The sequence below is a fragment of the Elephas maximus genome, chromosome 11 (assembly GCF_024166365.1).
Source record: "Elephas maximus indicus isolate mEleMax1 chromosome 11, mEleMax1 primary haplotype, whole genome shotgun sequence".
In the NCBI taxonomy this organism is placed as follows: Eukaryota; Metazoa; Chordata; class Mammalia; order Proboscidea; family Elephantidae; genus Elephas; species Elephas maximus.
In genome coordinates, this window is record NC_064829.1 from 100,302,033 (window position 1) to 100,318,525 (window position 16,493).

The 16,493-nt window shown below is 56.6% G+C and overlaps 2 protein-coding genes across 11 annotated transcripts; both read right to left on the bottom strand.

The window, feature by feature from the left end:
* Positions 1 to 648: 648 nt before the first annotated feature.
* PNKP (polynucleotide kinase 3'-phosphatase) lies at positions 649 to 6,756 on the bottom strand. Its single transcript, XM_049900529.1, has 17 exons — positions 6,640 to 6,756; positions 6,120 to 6,283; positions 5,524 to 5,570; positions 4,995 to 5,294; positions 3,941 to 4,020; positions 3,800 to 3,857; positions 3,597 to 3,704; positions 3,183 to 3,254; positions 2,257 to 2,305; positions 2,091 to 2,161; positions 1,927 to 2,019; positions 1,753 to 1,849; positions 1,606 to 1,667; positions 1,218 to 1,327; positions 1,048 to 1,135; positions 912 to 973; positions 649 to 809 (listed from the first exon to the last, which is right to left on the bottom strand). The coding sequence occupies exons 2-17, from the start codon at positions 6,268 to 6,270 to the stop codon at positions 692 to 694; spliced, it is 1,566 nt and encodes a 521-aa protein (XP_049756486.1). The 5' UTR covers positions 6,271 to 6,283; positions 6,640 to 6,756; the 3' UTR covers positions 649 to 691.
* An 827-nt stretch (positions 6,757 to 7,583) lies between these two features.
* AKT1S1 (AKT1 substrate 1) lies at positions 7,584 to 16,489 on the bottom strand. 10 transcript variants are annotated; one of them, XM_049900321.1, is made up of 6 exons: positions 16,248 to 16,489; positions 15,586 to 15,718; positions 11,924 to 12,303; positions 10,659 to 10,736; positions 10,409 to 10,578; positions 7,584 to 8,691 (listed from the first exon to the last, which is right to left on the bottom strand). In XM_049900321.1, exons 1-6 carry the CDS (start codon positions 16,327 to 16,329, stop codon positions 8,548 to 8,550), a joined length of 987 nt encoding a protein of 328 aa, XP_049756278.1. In that variant the 5' UTR covers positions 16,330 to 16,489; the 3' UTR covers positions 7,584 to 8,547. The 10 variants fall into 10 exon arrangements, with proteins under 10 accessions (XP_049756278.1, XP_049756284.1, XP_049756287.1 ...); XM_049900327.1 differs by lacking the exon at positions 16,248 to 16,489 and adding an exon at positions 14,220 to 15,209 and having other exon boundaries at positions 7,585 to 8,691; positions 15,586 to 15,665; XM_049900330.1 differs by lacking the exon at positions 16,248 to 16,489 and adding an exon at positions 14,220 to 14,418 and having other exon boundaries at positions 7,585 to 8,691; positions 15,512 to 15,664.
* Positions 16,490 to 16,493: the final 4 nt, after the last annotated feature.

Genomic DNA, 16,493 nt, shown 5'->3' on the forward strand with positions numbered 1-16,493 from the left:
GGTCCTGCTTCTCACAGAACCAGACTTTGTTCTCGAGGCTGGGTCATGCAGTGGCTGATAGGCCAGGCTCTGTGGCTGGGGTGGGCTGCCCGCTCAGGATCCTGCCCATGGGGTTTCTCAGCCTCCATGATGGCAACAGCTGGGTCATCAAAGCCAAAGAGGAATCAATTCCTAGACCAACGTGTGCTCAGCATCATGAAGTCAGGACTCAGACATGGACCCATCTCCAGATGACACAGATGGGGTGGGATAGGAAGGGTCTCAAAGCCCGGGAAGGCTGGGGGAAGAGGGTGCTCCTGCTGAGTCACAGTCCCCACTTTTCGGTCACTGGGAAATTCCTCTAAAGCCGCCTGTGTGGTGCTAGTTGGGTGTGGGGAGCAGTTGGGCCCACAATAGGCCAGGGGTTGCCACTGATGGGGCCCTAAGGGAGGCAGCAAAGGGTCTCAGGGTTGAGGGTCCCATTCTGAGGTCTGAACTGTTTCACACCTGTGGGCTGTGGAGGTGGCCAAGTTGGCCCCCAGCTTAAGGCTCCCCACCTGAGTCTGTGACAGCCCCCCCCTTCTCCTGCCACCGGGCTGCCCTAGCCCCCCAGGCATGACTGAGCCATTGCTGGATTGACCACCCTCCTTCCCAGCAAACGGTGGCAGCTTGAAGAAAAACAGCATTTATTGTGAAGGCGAGGGGCAGTAGCTCAGCCGTCGGAGAACTGTCGGTACAGTCGCTCCAGCTGTGGTGCCAGGTGCAGTCGGAATGGGATCTCCAGCACCTGAGAGAAGCCCTCGGCCAGCGTGGGCGCCTCGAACTGCTTCCTGCGGTGGGGAGGACGGTGAGGGGGCGGGGAGGGGTGGGAGAACGGTGATGGGGCAGGGAGGGCCTGGCTCTCACCCCAAGCCGAGCCGGTTATCCCGTACCTGTAGCTATACATCACCATGTCGGTGACTAGAGCGTGCGGGGACCCGGTCATCTCCCGGAACTGCGGATGGGGGAGGTTAGGCAAGTCTGAAAGGTCGGGGGCGGGGCTGGGGGCGGGCTGGGTGGGGTGCTCACGCGGTTGTTGTGGCGAGCCTGCTCCAGGGTGGCAGTGAAGAGAAAACAGCGGCAAGGGACGCCTGCGTCTTGAGCACACTTGATGTACCTGTTGCGGGGCCAGGAAGGTACTGGGCTAGTAGGGTGGCCCCGGCCTGCCCTACGTCAGGTTTCCCGTGGGACCCTGGTACCTGGCTCGGCTCGGGGCATCTGGGTTTGTGTTGTCTATCACTACCCGCTTCTTCTGCTTTAGGGATGCCTCGCAGGTGGTCACACAGCGCTGCCAGGAACCCAGGGTGTCCTGGGGGGCACGAGAGTGAAGGTCATGGACAGGGAAGGACAGAATACCTAGCGAGAAGGGAGCCAGGGACCCAGAGGGAAGGGGCATAGAGATCCAGACAGAGGGGGACAGAGACCCAGGGGGGCAGAGACCCAGAGAGAAGAGAGAACAGAGACCCAAGGGGAGCAGAGGAGGAGAGAGGTCAGGGAGGGAGGCAGTGGCTGGGGAAGGAAGCGACGCCCCAGAGACATAATGGGGCATAGTGACTGACTCAGTTGGTGCTGCTGACAGGAGCGTACCCTGTTCACATGGACGTATCCAGCGGACACCAGATGCCTCTTGAGGAAGGTAGACTTCCCAGCTGTGAGGTGGGCGTGTACTATAAGTATCTTAGGACCAGGAGAGGGGCTGGGGGCACCCGGAGGTCAGGGGTCAGGGCATCTCACCCCCAGGAAATCCCACGGCGACGACCACCTCAGAGTCAGAGCTCAGAAGGGAGCTGGATTCAGGGAAGCAGAGAGGCCCTGAGGAGGCAACGGTCCTCTGGGGGGCCGGACAGGAAGGATTAGACCCCAGCCCATTCCCATAGGGCTCCCCTCCCACCAGAACGTGGGCCTCACCGGGTCAAAAGCTGGGAGCTCAAAGCTGGCTGCAGGCCACTTGAGAAAGAACTCCTCGGGTGTGGTGAAGGTCAGATCGAGGTTGAGGGCAAACTGGGGGTGAGGGCAAAGGTAAGAGGGGGAGCCAGGGAGCCCAGAGGGCAAGAATGGGGGCGGGACCTCACCAAGCGGTCTGCACAAGAGAAGTCTTTCTTCTTCCGCCCAGGGGCCCAGTTTGCGGGGCGACCAGCAGCGTCTGAAACAGCAGGGGACACATACTGCCTCCACCAGCAACTGGTGACAGCGGGGGCCCCAGGGTCCACAATTTCCCCCAAGCTCCCAGGCCCTTACCCCCGACGAAGAGGCTATCCTCAATGGAGATGGGCATGCCCTCATTGGCCTGGGGGGACAGGAGGATGGACAGCAGGCAGTAAGGAGCCATTCCTACACCTCTGTTCCCCCTAAAGCATCAACAGTCTAAAGTATTAGTTTGATCTTTTACCCTACATGTTCCATAGCCAATCTCTCAGACCACCATCCCACCACTTTGCACCACCCCCCACTTCTGCCCTCACTCCTGGTGTGTTCCCCATACAAAGGCGCTCAATACCGCTTACGTCCTGTGCTTCAGCTCAGAGACCCCCTGTGGCTCCTGCCTCCCTGAGTCAAAGCAAAGTCCTAACGGTGGCTTCCACAATCCCCACATCAGGTACTCTCTATTCAGTTCCCTCTCTGCCTTCATCCCCTGTCCTCGACCACTCAGTTCCAGCCACACTGGCCTCCTCCCTGTTCCTCTTATACTCCAAGCCCACTCCTGCCTCGGGGCCTTTGCACTTGCTATTACTTCCTCCTGGAAAGCTCCAGATACCCCCATAGCTCTCTCTCTCTATTCGTTTAGATCTTCATATGTCACCTGCTCAGAAAGGCCTTCCCTGACCATCTGAGCTAGAATAACACCCCTGGTTTTACCTTGCTTCATTTAGTTGGCCAGCCTCACTGGGATGTGAGGGCTGATGGGGCTGGCATGTCTGTCTTGCTCACTAAATATCTCTAGCCGAAGAATATGTTGAATTTCAGAACAAACGTAAACATGAATGAATGAAGGAATGAGTGAACGAGTAACAGCTAAAACTGGAGAAAACCACGTGATGAGAGCTGAGCAAGAATACCAGAGAAATGAGAAGAGGAGTAAGAAGGGGGAGGCCGGGCAGGGAGTGAGGAGCTGGAAAGATAAGGAGAGCAACCCTGAGGACGGGCAGAGAAAGGCAGCAGCTTACCTGCTCCTGCAGATGGTCCCACATGCCAGTCACTGGTTTCCGGTACAAGCCAGCATGAGTGGCCACCAAAACCTATGGGTGGCAGGGGGCTCAGATCTCATCCTTAGCTCTTCCTTGAGCACCCAGCATCCTTTGAGGGTACAGGGCCCCACTGGATACTATCCCAACCCTCACCAACCCTGGACAGCACCCAGTGCCCAGACTTTGCAGTTTATGATGGGTATCTGTCAGCCTAACCTCTCACCCCAGGGTCTCTGTCCCTCTCTCTCTGGCTCTCTGGGTCTCTGTTCCTCTCTCTCTGCATCTCCACCCCCCTCTCTTTCTGGACCTCTGTTCCCTCTCTCCCTGGGTCTCTATCCCTCTCCGCAGGTTTCTAAACCCCCACAGGGCCCCTAGCCTCCCTTCCAGCCATACCTGGAAAGGAACACCAAGCTTCTCCACCACAGCCTCCACCTTGGCCTTGAACTCCTCTGCTGGCAGCTTCCCGCGCCCGATGCCCATCTGGTTGGTGAAGATCACCAGCTGGGGAGCAGATGGGTGTCACCCGTTGCCTCTGTCCCCAGGGCCCCTCCTCACCAAGGCCTGGCTGCTGCATGCGTATGTGCGTACACACACACCTTGTAGCCCTCGGCTTCCAGCTCACGGAGCTTCCGCGGAATCTCAGGGTACAAGATCCTAGGACAGGTGGGGAAGTGGCAAGGGTGACCTGGGGCCCAGAAGTGGATGCAGGTGTCCCTTTCTCCCTCCCCTCTTCTCACTTCCAGTCGCTGGGGCCGGTGGGAAAGACCTTCCCAGAGCGTGTGGTGATGAGAGTCCCATCCAGATCAAAGCTGGCCACCTGGCATTGGGAGAAAGAGGAACGGCAGCTCTGTCATCCCCCTCGTTCTCCTCGCTCACAGGCTGACTCACAGCCGCCCTGCGAGGGAGGCATGCTTACCATCCCCGTTTTACAGGTGGGAAGACCAAACCACAGAAACCGTAAATGTCTCATGCCTCATGCGCAGTGAGGATCCTCTGAGCGCAGAGCCTGAAATTGGAACTTTACTGGTTCCCATTCCTCTTCTGGAGCCCTGGTGGTGCAGTGATTAAGAGCTACAGCTACTAACCAAAAAGTCAGCAGTTCAAATTCACCAGCTGCTCCTTGGAAACCTTAAGGGGCAGTTCTGCTCTGTCCTATAGATCACTATGAGTCAGAATTGACTCAAAGGCAACGGGTTTGGTTTTTTAAATTTATTCCTCCTCTGCCCCTCAGTCTTCCAGTCTTGAAAATGGGGGTTAATATCTTGCCCACCCTCTTCCTCTGGGCTCCTCCACCTCAGAGAGTTAATTATCATGAAAATAAGAACAGGAGCTGAGTTTTATTTGGGTGTTAGCTGTTGCCACATCCTTTTAATGGATTTATCATTTGAGGAGGGAGGTGGGGCTCAGAGAAGCAAAGCAGCTGCCCTCTGCTGGAATGTGGAGGGAACGGTGTTTGAACTCAAGTCTCTATGGTCCTAAACACCACACCCAACCCAATAACTACCCCCCAAATCCCCAGCCGTTGCCATCGAGTGGATTCCAAGTTATAGCGACCCTATAGCTCCTGCGAAAATGACCGTGATCACCATGTAGTTACTGAGTCAGGCAGAAGTTGATGTACACCGTTTTCTCCATGGCTGAAAACCACTCCTGAATTTGTCACCAGGCCCATTTCGCAGAAGAGGAAGTGGAGGCTAGGAGAGGTCTAGTGACTTGAGAAAGAGCACCCAGCAAACTTAGGTTGAGCCCTCAGTCTGTGGAGGCTCCCACAGCGCTCAGCTTAGCCCTCACCTTGCCCTGGGCCTTCACCCCAGGTGCCGTGAACACCAGCAGCTTCTCGAAGCTTTCCCAGCCTGGGGATGACTTCCGCATCCGCTTTTTCCGCTGCTCGGTACCCTCCTTCACGTCTGGGTCCACCGGAGGGGTGCCGGGTGGAGTGTCTGGCTGGGGTCCTGCTGTGCAGGCCTCTTCCCAGCGCAGGATCAGGGGGTGGAGGCCGTTGACCAAATACAGCGTGTCCCCCACCCCCAGAGAGCCCTTCAACCCCGGGTTCAGCTCCTGCGTCCCCGCAGTTGAGGGGTTGACTCCCAGCTGCAGAGGAAGAGAGAGGAGCTGGAACTGGCTGCGCCCCAACCAGGAACCTCCTCCAATCACACACCGTGGGGAAGCACTTGCATGGGTCAACCTTATTGGCCACACCCCCTCCACTCTTAGCGAATCAGATTTTTCCAATGGGACCTTTTCCCTGCTGGGTTGAGCTTCCTCCCCTAACTCCTACCCCTCCCCCAGGTCTTGCTGCCCCTTGTTGGGATCCTGGTACCTGTTTCACGGCCACTGTCCGGGTCTCAGGGTCTGCAACCAGCTCCACTGAGAGTGAGGAGGCAGAGTCAGGATTTGCACCCTTGTGTGATTGGTTCCCTGATTAATGGGGGCGTGGCCAGCTTCGGGCGACAGGATTGGGCTACCAGCATCCTTAGCGGAGTAGGAGGCATAGTTTATTTTTGAATGCAACTGGCTCATTCCTTGACAGATTGAGGCCCTAGGGTTGCCTGCGACCTCTGATCCGTGCCTAAGGTCAGGACGGATGCTTCTCTCCATAGGATCGGTTCTTTTCTTGACAAGGGTCGTGGCCTGTTTCAGGCCTTCACAGTGTCCTGTGAGCATCCTTCTCTGCCCACTGACAAGTTTCCTGGCATTGGCTCCATCCCCTCTCCCCAAAAGGGTATGGCCAATTCCACGTCAGGCACAACCTTGCTCTTCCTGTGCTCCCCAGAGGTCATCTACCAACTTAAGCATTGCCTGCACCACGCAATTCAGCCTAGCAGCCAAGCTACCTCCCTAGGGGCTTGCTTTCCCTTTGACTGTGTTCCCGTCCCCTGACGCAGGCCACACCCCCAAGGCGCAGGTCCCGCCCACCTTGGTTTCGTGAACACTTCCGGTCGGTGACTCGAGTCAGAGGTCCCCGACCCAGGATGAGGGCTTGCCCGTCCGTGGGCAAGAAGATGGGAGGCGCCCCCCCAGGGGGACTCTCGAGCCACAGGCGACCATGGGCCTCCAGCTCGGCCATCCTGGGACGAGGCCTAGGGACAAGTAGGTACACGAGTTTGAATGGCAAGTCTGAGCCCCGCCCATCCTCCTACCTGGCTCGTGGGAAACCCCGCCTTTTTGGTTCCTTCTGAAGGCCGGCTCGGCCCACAGGAAGTCCCGCCTCTTGACACTTCCTCGAAGTCCCGCCTCCTCCGAACTGACAGCAGTTCCCCACCCTCCTACAAGAATGTCCTCTGTTCCGGAAATCCCACCCCTTCGCTGGCCAACAGCTCGCGCTGTTTCCCAGGCGACGACGCCTGGCTCCCTCCCGCCGCGAGTCAGGATCCCAAACTCCCAGAGCCAGAGCCGAGAGCATCGCGCGCGCCCCCCGCCCTACCACCACTCTCACCTGTGCACGCCGTTCGGATTCAAGCGCCACTTCCTACCAGAGAATTCCTACCAGAGGCGTTCCGCCCACAACTCGGCCCGCCGATTTCTCAGTTCCGCGGAGGACGGAAATGACTAGCTCCACCGAGAGGGGCGGGGCCTTGGTTCCTCCCACCACTGCAGCCCCGCCTCATCCCAGATATAGGGCGGTTCCTCGTCAGCTCTTTTTCTCTTGCCGCAATGTTAGGCTCCGGCCAGTAGGGGAGAGTGTGTCCTCTGTTCACAGATTTTTCTGTACCATGTTGAATTATGTATTTCTTTTGCTGGAGGTAGATACAATGGGAAGTTCTCTTCCCCACTTGAAGTTCGTTGTCAGTACCCCAGTACCCCCGACAGCATCCCTAGTCTTAAAAGATTGTTCTCTTGCTTTAACCTCGATGCTGCAGTTTTGTCACCTATAAAGTGGGGGATAATCGTCTCCACGTCGTGGGTCTAATAGAAAACCAAAGGAGTTAATACGTGCAGATAGCTTAGAAAAGCATCAGGGTTTTAGTAAGCCATCTTTAAATGTTGTCTGCTAGCATTCCTCCGGTGGTGTCCGTTGGCAAATGGGGGTTCCATGTTTACTTTATCGAGTCCTAACTTCCGACCAGGTTCTACCTGCTTTATAAACCCCAGCCCTCCTCTTGTGGTAGGAAACTACCGGCTGCAGCTGGAGGTGCTTGTCTTTGCTGGGCAATATGTGAGCTAGTTAAGGAGACTGATTCCTTAAAACCACTCTGGTCCTAACACTCATCCCCCAGGAGATTGGGGCTCCACGGCCAGAGACCCGAAATCCTAAGCCCCTCCAGCCCCGTAAATTTCCACTCCTTTGTATGTAAAATGGGGACAACTACCCCACCTCCCAGCTTTGCGGTAGGAATCAGTGAGATGCTGATTCAGCTTGAGAACACGTTGAATAAACACCTCATACTCATTTGGCAGAGGTAAAACTCTTTAATCTCAGAGCCCCCCCTCTTAACGTCCGACCCATTACCCCACTCTCTCCTCCACATCAGGGCCGGAGAGTAAGGCCCCCTGCCCCCCACCTTGGGTGGACGAGGGCCCTTTAAGGCACCTTTGGGGTGGGGGAAGAGGGGTGGGAGCTGGTAACGTCCTGGACGCAAGAACGGACTTCGATTGGCAGGCTGTTGTGGGATGGAACCAATGAGAGGAGGTGTCAGAACGTAGAAACAAGATTGGACCACCCCTGAGGGAGCCAGAGGAACAAATCATCACGATTTGGCAAAGGCGAGCCCAGCCCCAGTAGTGTAAAAAACATAAATTGAAGACCACAGGCCAATCCAGGGCACGGGAAGCGGGCTTGGCCATGCCCTCAGTAGGCATGAACCAGTTAAATGGGAAAACTCGCGAAAGACAAAGGGTAACTCTCGGGAGATTGGTCAAGCACTTCACATGGCTCGAGCCAATCAAAAATGAAGAAGCGGCCCTGTCACTAGGCGGTAGATTACCACTGCCCAATCCTGGGGTTTGACTGTGCTGTTTCAGGGATGGAGCCCATGCCGAGCGAGCAAAGCTGTGTCGCTAGGCGGAAAACGGCGGGATGGACTCACTGAGTGTTTGCAACTAGCCACACCCCTGATAGGAGAGCCAGCCAATCCCTTAATGAAAGGACCGGTCGCTGCGCGAAGGGAGACAGACCAAATCAAGATACTGGACGGGCCCCCTTTCCTTGGCGCAGGAGGGGGACGCGGGCTGGGAGGGCATCCCGGTCACTAGGTGGGGACTGGCAAGGACGGTCAGTCCCGGGGCCCCAGGAGCCGTGGGGAGGCCGGTCCTGGACCTGCCTCGGATTGACGGGCCCCGGGGGCGGGGCGGGGGTGTAGTGTGGGGCGGGACGGCCGCAAGTCAGGCAGCGCCTGCACCGGCCTCAGTATTTCCGCTTCAGCTTCTGGAAGTCGCTCGTGTTGAGCCGCGGCCGAGGCAGGTCCCCAAAGACCTGGGTATCCTCGGCCTCCCGCAGCACCAGCGCGCGCATGCTCGCCGCGATGCGGTCCAGGTCCGGCGAGGAGGGCTGCGGAGAAGGCCACCAGGTGGTGTCAGCACAGAAAAGGGCCCTTTCTCACTCGCCTCTTTGCTGCGCCAACCCCCTCAGCCCCCACGCCCACTGCCAGGAATGCCCTTCACGCTTCTGTCCTACTAAGACACCAAACCCAAACCAAACCTGTTACCCTGGGGATGATTCCGACTCATGGTGACCCCACGTACTACAGAATAGAACTGAGCTCCACAGGGTTTTCTTGGCTGTAATCTTTACAGGAGCAGATTGCCAGGCCTTTTTTCTGCAGTGCCACTGGGTGGGTTCGAACTGTCAGTCTTTAGGTTCCTAGTAAAGCTCAAGCCGTTTGCGCCACCCAGGGAGACTCAGACACCACCTCCCCCAAGAAGCCCTCCTGCCTCTCCTCCTCCCCTTCTTGACCTGGTGCTTTGGGCAGCCACGGCTGTGGGACCACCTTCTCATAAACTTGTAACACTATGGAGGTGCCCTTTGTCTGCTGACCATTGGGGCTGAGTGCAGCCAGGGGGTCTGATCTTGAAGCCTTTGGGCTTGGGATTCAACTATGTTCCATTCAGGGCTCTGCCACATTACACAAGAGGTTTCACTGTACTAAGCCTCAGTCTCTACCTCTGAAAAATGGGTTAACAGGGTAATACAGAGGTCCTACAAGGGCTAAAATGAGACCATCAGCACAGTGACTGTTCCAGAAGGTGAAGTATCATGTCATCGGCACTCCTGAGCTGGACAGGGAGGGTCCCTCTTCATGTCCTCCTTCATAGGAGACTTCCGGAGTTGTCTTGCCATTCCATCTGCCCACAGCCCCAGCGCCTAGTGCTATCTCCATTATACCTCCTGTCACACTGAGCTGGAATGTGGCCGTCCCAACAGCAGAATGTGAGTGGACATCAGCAGAGGGGACCCGAGCTTGCCCTGAGGCCAGCGCAGGTACCCAGCACTCGGGGCCTCAAGTGCTCACTTAATTAACTGCATCTCTGCAAATCGCAAGCAGTAACCACAGCAGCAGCTGGACCGGGCAGTGTCCTTGGTTTCCAGCATCACTGGCTTGCTGGGCCCTTGGGACAGCCCATGAGTTTGCAGATGAGGACACTGAGGCCCAGAGAGATGTCATCAGGGAGGGAGGACCACGAGGACCCAGGCCTCTTCCTGCAAAGCCTACAGCTCCTTCCTAAGGGAAGCTGGGCTCTGATCCTAGGCCTGCCATTGACAGGCTGAGACCCCGCGGAAGTCACATGTCCTCTCAATGCCTCGGTTTCTTTCTGCTTCAGGGAACTTCAGTGATGGGTAACAAAGACCCACCCAGGCCAGGCCAGTCTGGGAAGAGGACAAGGGAGTGGGAAAGTCCCAGGAAAGACCAGCAATGTGAAGAGTAGGAGTAGGGGGTGATCTGACCCCTGAGCCTCAATTTCCCCATCTGGGGGGTTGCCAAGATGCTGTGTGGCAGGTGTCCTGCCCAGAGCAGGTGCTCTAAAAGTGGAGCTGTTCTCAGAGACGAGACAAAGCATGGAGACACATTATCAAGCTACAGTGGCTACAACTGCAGGCTTCGTGAGGTTGCTGTGAGGATCCATGGAGCTTTTTGCCCCGTGAATTTCAAGGCTCACCAGGAGCTGGAGTTCAATGCCTGAGGGGCTTTGTGGAGGAGGTGGCTGAGCATTTTCAGCTCCCCCTCTTACTTGCCTCCCCCTTCCATCTTCTCCCATGCATCCCTCACCTGCCCGTTCTCCTCATCCGATGACCGTGCCTCTGTCCTCTTCTCTTTGAAGGCCCAGATGGGCACAGACACGGGCAGGGATTTGGCGTACTGCTGCGTGGGTAGGGCTGAGGCTGGGGGCACCGAGTAGGTTGTGGAGCCAGCAGGGGTCTCCTCGCTCAGGCTGCCATCTGCAAGAGAGGGTGGGCCTCAGGCTCTGTCCCTGCCCTTGTCCTAGCCCCTCGGGGTGGAAGAAACCTCGGACACTCACCATCGGTGCTCTCAGGGTCCGACTCACAGAAGGGTGGCAAGTCCTGGAGGGTGGCATCCTCGTCCATCACAAAGAGCCCTGCAGATGGCACGAGAGGCTCGCGCCAGTTGGGTCCCCGCTGCATGCCATGCACCTCCTACTCCTGCCACTACCACTGCCTCCCTGCTCTCTACATTTGCTGGTTCCTTTCAAGCCTCAGGGCTTCAGCGATTACTGTTCCCTCTCCTGAGAACACTCTTCTCCTGGCTATCTGCCTGGTCCTCAGCAGAAATAAATCCAGCTTCTTTCTATCTGTTACACTCTCAGGTAAAAACAAGGGCAATTATGATCCCCGTTTCACAAATGGTGACCTGGAAGCACAGAGGGATTAAGTCACTTGCCCGAGGTACCACAGCTAAAAAGTAGCATCACTGGGGTATGAACCTAGGCTGCCTAGCTCCAGAGTATATTCCCTCAACCCTATGACGGTTTTCTTTAGCGATGTGAGGAGGCCAGGCATTGGTAATCGATAATAACGAAATAGTAACTCCTATTTATTGAGCAAAGGAGCCCTGATGGTACAGTGGTTAAATGCTCAGCTGCTAACAGAAACAACAGTGGTTTGAAAGCTCCAGCCATTCTGTGGGAGAAAAGACCTGGCAATCTGCTCCCCTAAGGATTACAGGCTTGGAAACCATTGGGGGGGCTCTACTCTGTCCTATAGAGTCACCGTGAGTTGGAATAGACTCGAAGGCCACGGCTTTCATTTACTGAGCCACCTGTAAATGCCTAAGAACCCTTCAGGGTCTAGTCTTATAACCCAGCCTCTGGGAAGCCTCCCACCTTCAAATTCCCATTAAGACAGCTGGCTGACCCCTCCCCTGGCTGCCTCAGCTATTAGTCACACCCCTTCCTCCTCTTTGGCCTCCCAGGCATTTGGTTCCCCAGATATGGAAACAACTCCTGATCTACTCATGCTCTCGGCTCAGGAGGCAATCCTCCCAAACCCTCAAGAAAAGGGCCAAGTGTGCTTGGTGTCCCCTCGGAGTGCTGAGCTGGCTCCAGATTACCAGAGTAAGGAAACAGAAACTTAGATAGAAATGACTTGCCCAGACCCCACAGTTAGCCAGGGGCAGGCCTGTGGGGCTTCCCGTCTCTTGAGGCTGCAGCTTCCCTAGATCATGAGTGCTGAGAAACAACAAGGTCCCGCTGGTGGAAAACCTGCTGGGGTGAGAAGAGCTTGCCCAACAGTGTGCTAGGCCAGCCCTGGCCCTGGACCCTCTCACCTCCATTATCGCTGATGCCCAGCCTCTCCCCGGAGGTCTCTGTCTCTGTTGGCTCATCCTCATCCTCCTCGTCCTCTTCCCTGGCCAGGGCTGGCTGGGGTGGGCTCTGCACAGGACTGGATGGCTGTGGCAATGGTGGGGGCACAGGGGGCCGGGCAGCAGTGGCCACCCCGTGGGCCAGGGCGATGTCGTGGAGGCAGCGACGGGTGGCTTCAGCCAGGGCTCCCCGGCCATGGGCTGCATAGGTGCAGGGGCCCGGGCGGAGGGGCGGTGCAGCTGTCAGCAGCACCAGCTCCGTGCCAGTCCGAGCCCGGAAACGCTCAGCAGCCCTTACCACAGCCTCCCACAGCTCCTCTGGGCGCCCTGACGCCATCCGCGCCCTGTAGGGCAGAGCAGGGCAGAGCTGGGCTCAGGTGAGGCGCCCAGACCTGCACTTCCCAGCTCCAACCCCATCTATCCAGCTGTCACTTGGAAGCTACTCAGACCCCGCCTACCTAGCTCATCCAGCTGCACTCAGCACCCTCCCCCAAACCCACTACTCTTCATCGATTCCATCTGGGGATGGCCTCACTGCCCACAAGGTCACTGGGCCAGGCCTCAAGGCACCCTCCTCAATCCCAGCCCCATCACTCCTGCCCCCCAAATCTCCATATCTGTCCCACCTGTCCCGACAGCCCCAGACTCTCCTATTGGATCTGCTCTGTCCACTATGGGAACCGCCAGCTATACAAGACGAAGAATGCAGCTGGTCCCAATTGAGATGTACTCTCGGTGTCAAGGGGCGCTGGTGGTGCAGTGGCTAAGTGATACAGCTGCTAATCAAAATGTCGACAGTTCAAATCTACCAGCTGCTCATTGGAAACCCTATGGGGAAGTTCTTCTCTGTCTTCTAGGGTTGCTATGGGTCGGAATCAACTCGAAGGCAATGGGTTTTGGGTTTTCGATGTCAAATACACACCAGATTTTAAAGGCATGCCTCAGCTTGGCAATGGAAGCCCTGGGTGGTGTGGCCCCACTCCCACAGCACAACCCATAGGGTCTACTCCAGCCCTACCAGAGCACCTGAGGCCTCCAGCCTTCCTATATGGGTCTCTCGTTCCTCATTAAAAATCTCCCACTCACCCTTTGCATATCAGGGTATTCCACCCCTAGGTGAGCCAAGCCCCTCCTTTGGGCTCCCACAATGCCAGAGGGACCCCCATTTCAGCACATACTGCTCTGGAGAGCTGGGAGCCTCCTGAGGGCAGAACTGCCATCTCTGAGCCCCTAGCCACGGCTGGCACATGCCAAGCCTCACAGAGCCGAAGTTGGATGAACGCAGAAAATGATGAGTGAGCTGCTGTGCCTGGAAACCCCCCTTCTGCCCCGCCAAGAAGTTTCTGTACTTCCTACAAGACCCTGTTCTGACAGTTTCTCTAGGACATCTTCCCTGACATCCTTCAAGGATCAGATCAGATGCCTTCCTCTGGCCCCCACAATGCTCTGGACTACCTCCCTTAGAGCTCACATCACCCAAGCCTGTGACAGCTGTACCTCTGTCTGTCTCCTCCATCAGACTGTGAGCTCCCCAGGCCAGGCCTACCCCAAGTGGACAATCTGCTGGATGCATCTCCTTACAAGGTGGGGAGAGCACAGGGCAGTGGGGCTGGGTTCCCACCCTGCCTGTCTCCAACTTGCTGTGTGACCTTGGACCACTCACTGTCCCTCTCTGTACCTTTCTTCCCCATAAACCAAAGTGGTTAGCCAGAGCTGTTGAGACCCCAGAAGCCTCCTTGGGGAGGTAGTGTGCAACCCATCACTAGAGGGATTCCAACAGAGACCCCGCCAGGGTGACAGTGGATGGGAACAGAGTCTGGAGTTTGGATTCAAGTCACAGGCCCTTTGCAACTCATGATCACACAATTTGTTTCCTGAGCCCCACCTCTGAGCAGGTGACTCCACATTTGTCATGTCACCTTCCTAACTGACCCACCAAGGTAGGAGTTGTTACCGCAAAGCCCTTGCTGAAAGCCACAGGTGAGGCTACGCCCACTGTCATCCCTTAACAGACGCTATAGTAAGAGGACTATCAAGCCCCAACCACATGCCAGGTAGAAACTGATTGTGTCATACACAGTCTCTCATCCCACCCTCACACCAACCCACTGATCACTCACTTTACAGGTGTAAACTAAGGCCCAAGGCAATTCAGTCACTCGACCTAGGTCACATAGCTGAAGAGAGAGACAGCAGGGACGTAGACTCTGACAGTGTGACCCCAGAGCCCATTCTGAATCACTAATGCCATCCTGCCTACCTTAGGAGGGAAGATTTATGATCTCCTTATCCAGATAGGGAAATTGGGGCTCAGAGCGCTTAAGACATTGGCCAGAAGTCACACAGCTAGAAAGGGTGGAACTGTGGTTGAAACTGCTGTTGGCTGGACCCCAGAATTCATCAAAAGCAGGAGGTGCTGGTGGTCGGTGCCTCACACATACTCCTCATGTCATCTCCATCTGACGAAGGAGGAAACTGAAGCTCAAAGAGGAGCAGTGACGGGTCCAAGGTCACACAGATTGGTAATGCCAGGCCTGGGGCTGTCACTCTGTTGGACCCCTAATGACATGTAGGGAATTAAAGAAAGGGCTTCCTGGAAGAGGGCATCAGGATGAAACTCTTTGAACCAGACTTTGGAGTAGCCCCAGGACACAGGGCTGAAAAGAGTGAAATGGGAGTGAACGGGTCATGAGACCTCCCCCGAACTCAAAGAAGAGGCACAGCCAAAAAGGGGTGGGGAACTCACACAGACCCCTCTGCCAAGGCTCCTGGGCTCTCTGGAGTGTGGTCCCTAGGAATGGAGGAGCCAAGACCTGGGGAGCCTCCCTCCCTTTAGCTTCTGTAGCCCCCAAGGTGCTGAAAGATTGGGGAAGACTACCCCCATGGAGGAACAGACTAAGGGAAGAAGAGAAAGAGATGAGACCTGTGCCCCAAGGAGAGGGAGGAGAGAGATAAAGTGATTGGCCTCTTAGTGTGACGTGAAGAGAGTACAGAGGTAGGAGGAAAGGAGAGAAAGTGGGGAGACTGACCCCCGGAGGAGGTGAGTGGCGAGAAGAGTCCCACAATGAATGAACGACACTAGCGAAACACCTTCTCCATCCACTTGTCAAACTGGAAGCCCTGCCCACCCGAAGGTGTTAGGAACTCGAGGATGTACCCCGGAACCTAAGACACGGTGAGGGTCTGGGGTCTTTCTCGATCGCTGAAACTCTTCTCCACCTCGCTCCGGATCTAGGGAAGACCCACATCTCTGGGAAGAAAACAGGAAATCCCGCCCAAGTCGGGGTCACGACCGGAAGTCCCGCCTTTGTGCGGGTGAGGGGCGCCCCAAGGCAACCTGACCACCACCCCCCGACCCCGTGAACAGGGTCCACGACCAAAATAAGGACTCTAGTGGGTCTGCAGACCGGAGAGTAAGGCTGTCTAGGTTTTGCCGCGGGTCAGACACGACGGTTCCCACGGGCGACCCCTTCCCAGCGCTCAGAGAAGGGTCGCTGGGCGACCTCTACTCTCTGATGTACGCAGGCCATACCCCTGCCGCGAGCCGCTCACCCTCCCAGGGCCCCTCGGCCTCGGGACGGCCAAATCCTCCCCACACCGTGGTTCACAACGCCGCCTCCACTCACGTGCCCGTAGCCAGCATGGCCGGCCCTGCGCCGTCGCGGCCCTCAAAAGACATGGCGGCGCCTGCGTCACTTCCGCCCGGTTGGCCCACCTCCACGCCGCACACTCCGCCTCCTTTTACCGGCCGGCCGCGACCTAGGGGGTTTATCCAGACCACAGTAGGGCGCAGTGGCAGACAAGGGGGGGGGGGGGGTGCCCATAAAAAAGATGACAAGAAAGGCTTCTGCTTGCTCAGAAACAAGCCGAGACCATTTCGATTTGCCCCCAAGAAATATGGCTACTTTGCACATGCTCACTCAGGACGACGATAAACTAAAGGCAAGCGGTCTGATGTTCCTCACCCATAAACAACCTCTTCTACAGCAGTGAAGGAAAGCAGTACCCATTAATAAACATGGCGGGCAGCCTGGCTTCGTCTGCCCATATTGTATCTGGGCTCTCCTTCCCTGACCCCATTCCCCATCAGCACCAAGACTGGCAAAGGTTCAATATAGCAGCCTTTCTGGCTTCGGTTTGCCCAGCTTCGGTATGGCGGCTCAGTCCGTTTTCTCTCGATGGTGACTCAGGAATTCTTTTGGGACTGCTTCGTTCCCGGGAGCACTGACGGCTTCAACCCGTTACACCGAGTCCCACAGCGCCTCTTGTGATGTACAGTTTCTCTCACCTTCTCTTCCTTTATCAGTTCCTCTTTTCCAAGGCCTCGCTATCGCGCCCCGCAGAGGGATGGAACTGCCCCGCACTAACATGGCCACAGCTGCCCAGCTTTGGCCGTGCCCTCGAGCAAAATGGCATCTCCTTGGCTTCCGTGCCAGTATACAACATGGAGAAGAAAGTAGGCGTTTCAGGGAGAGCTCGAAGTCCCGCCCCCTTGTTTACTTCGTGAAGAGGGCGGTCCAACTGCGCCTGCGCC

Bases quoted from the DNA above. Each gene is read 5' to 3' on its own strand.
- AKT1S1 (XM_049900321.1), bottom strand. From the start codon at position 16,329: ATGTTAGTGCGGGGCAGTTCCATCCCTCTGCGGGGCGCGATAGCGAGG. The intron at 12,304-15,585 runs GTGAGTGGAGGC...TCTGCCCTACAG, and splicing joins GCCATGCTGGCTACGGGCAC to GGCGCGGATGGCGTCAGGGC. The intron at 10,579-10,658 runs GTGAGTGTCCGA...CCTCTCTTGCAG, and splicing joins GGACCCTGAGAGCACCGATG to ATGGCAGCCTGAGCGAGGAG.
- PNKP (XM_049900529.1), bottom strand. From the start codon at position 6,270: ATGGCCGAGCTGGAGGCCCATGGTCGCCTGTGGCTCGAGAGTCCCCCT. The intron at 3,858-3,940 runs GTGAGAAGAGGG...CACCTGTCCTAG, and splicing joins ACCGGCCCCAGCGACTGGAA to GATCTTGTACCCTGAGATTC. The intron at 1,668-1,752 runs GTGAGATGCCCT...CCCACCTCACAG, and splicing joins CGCCGTGGGATTTCCTGGGG to CTGGGAAGTCTACCTTCCTC.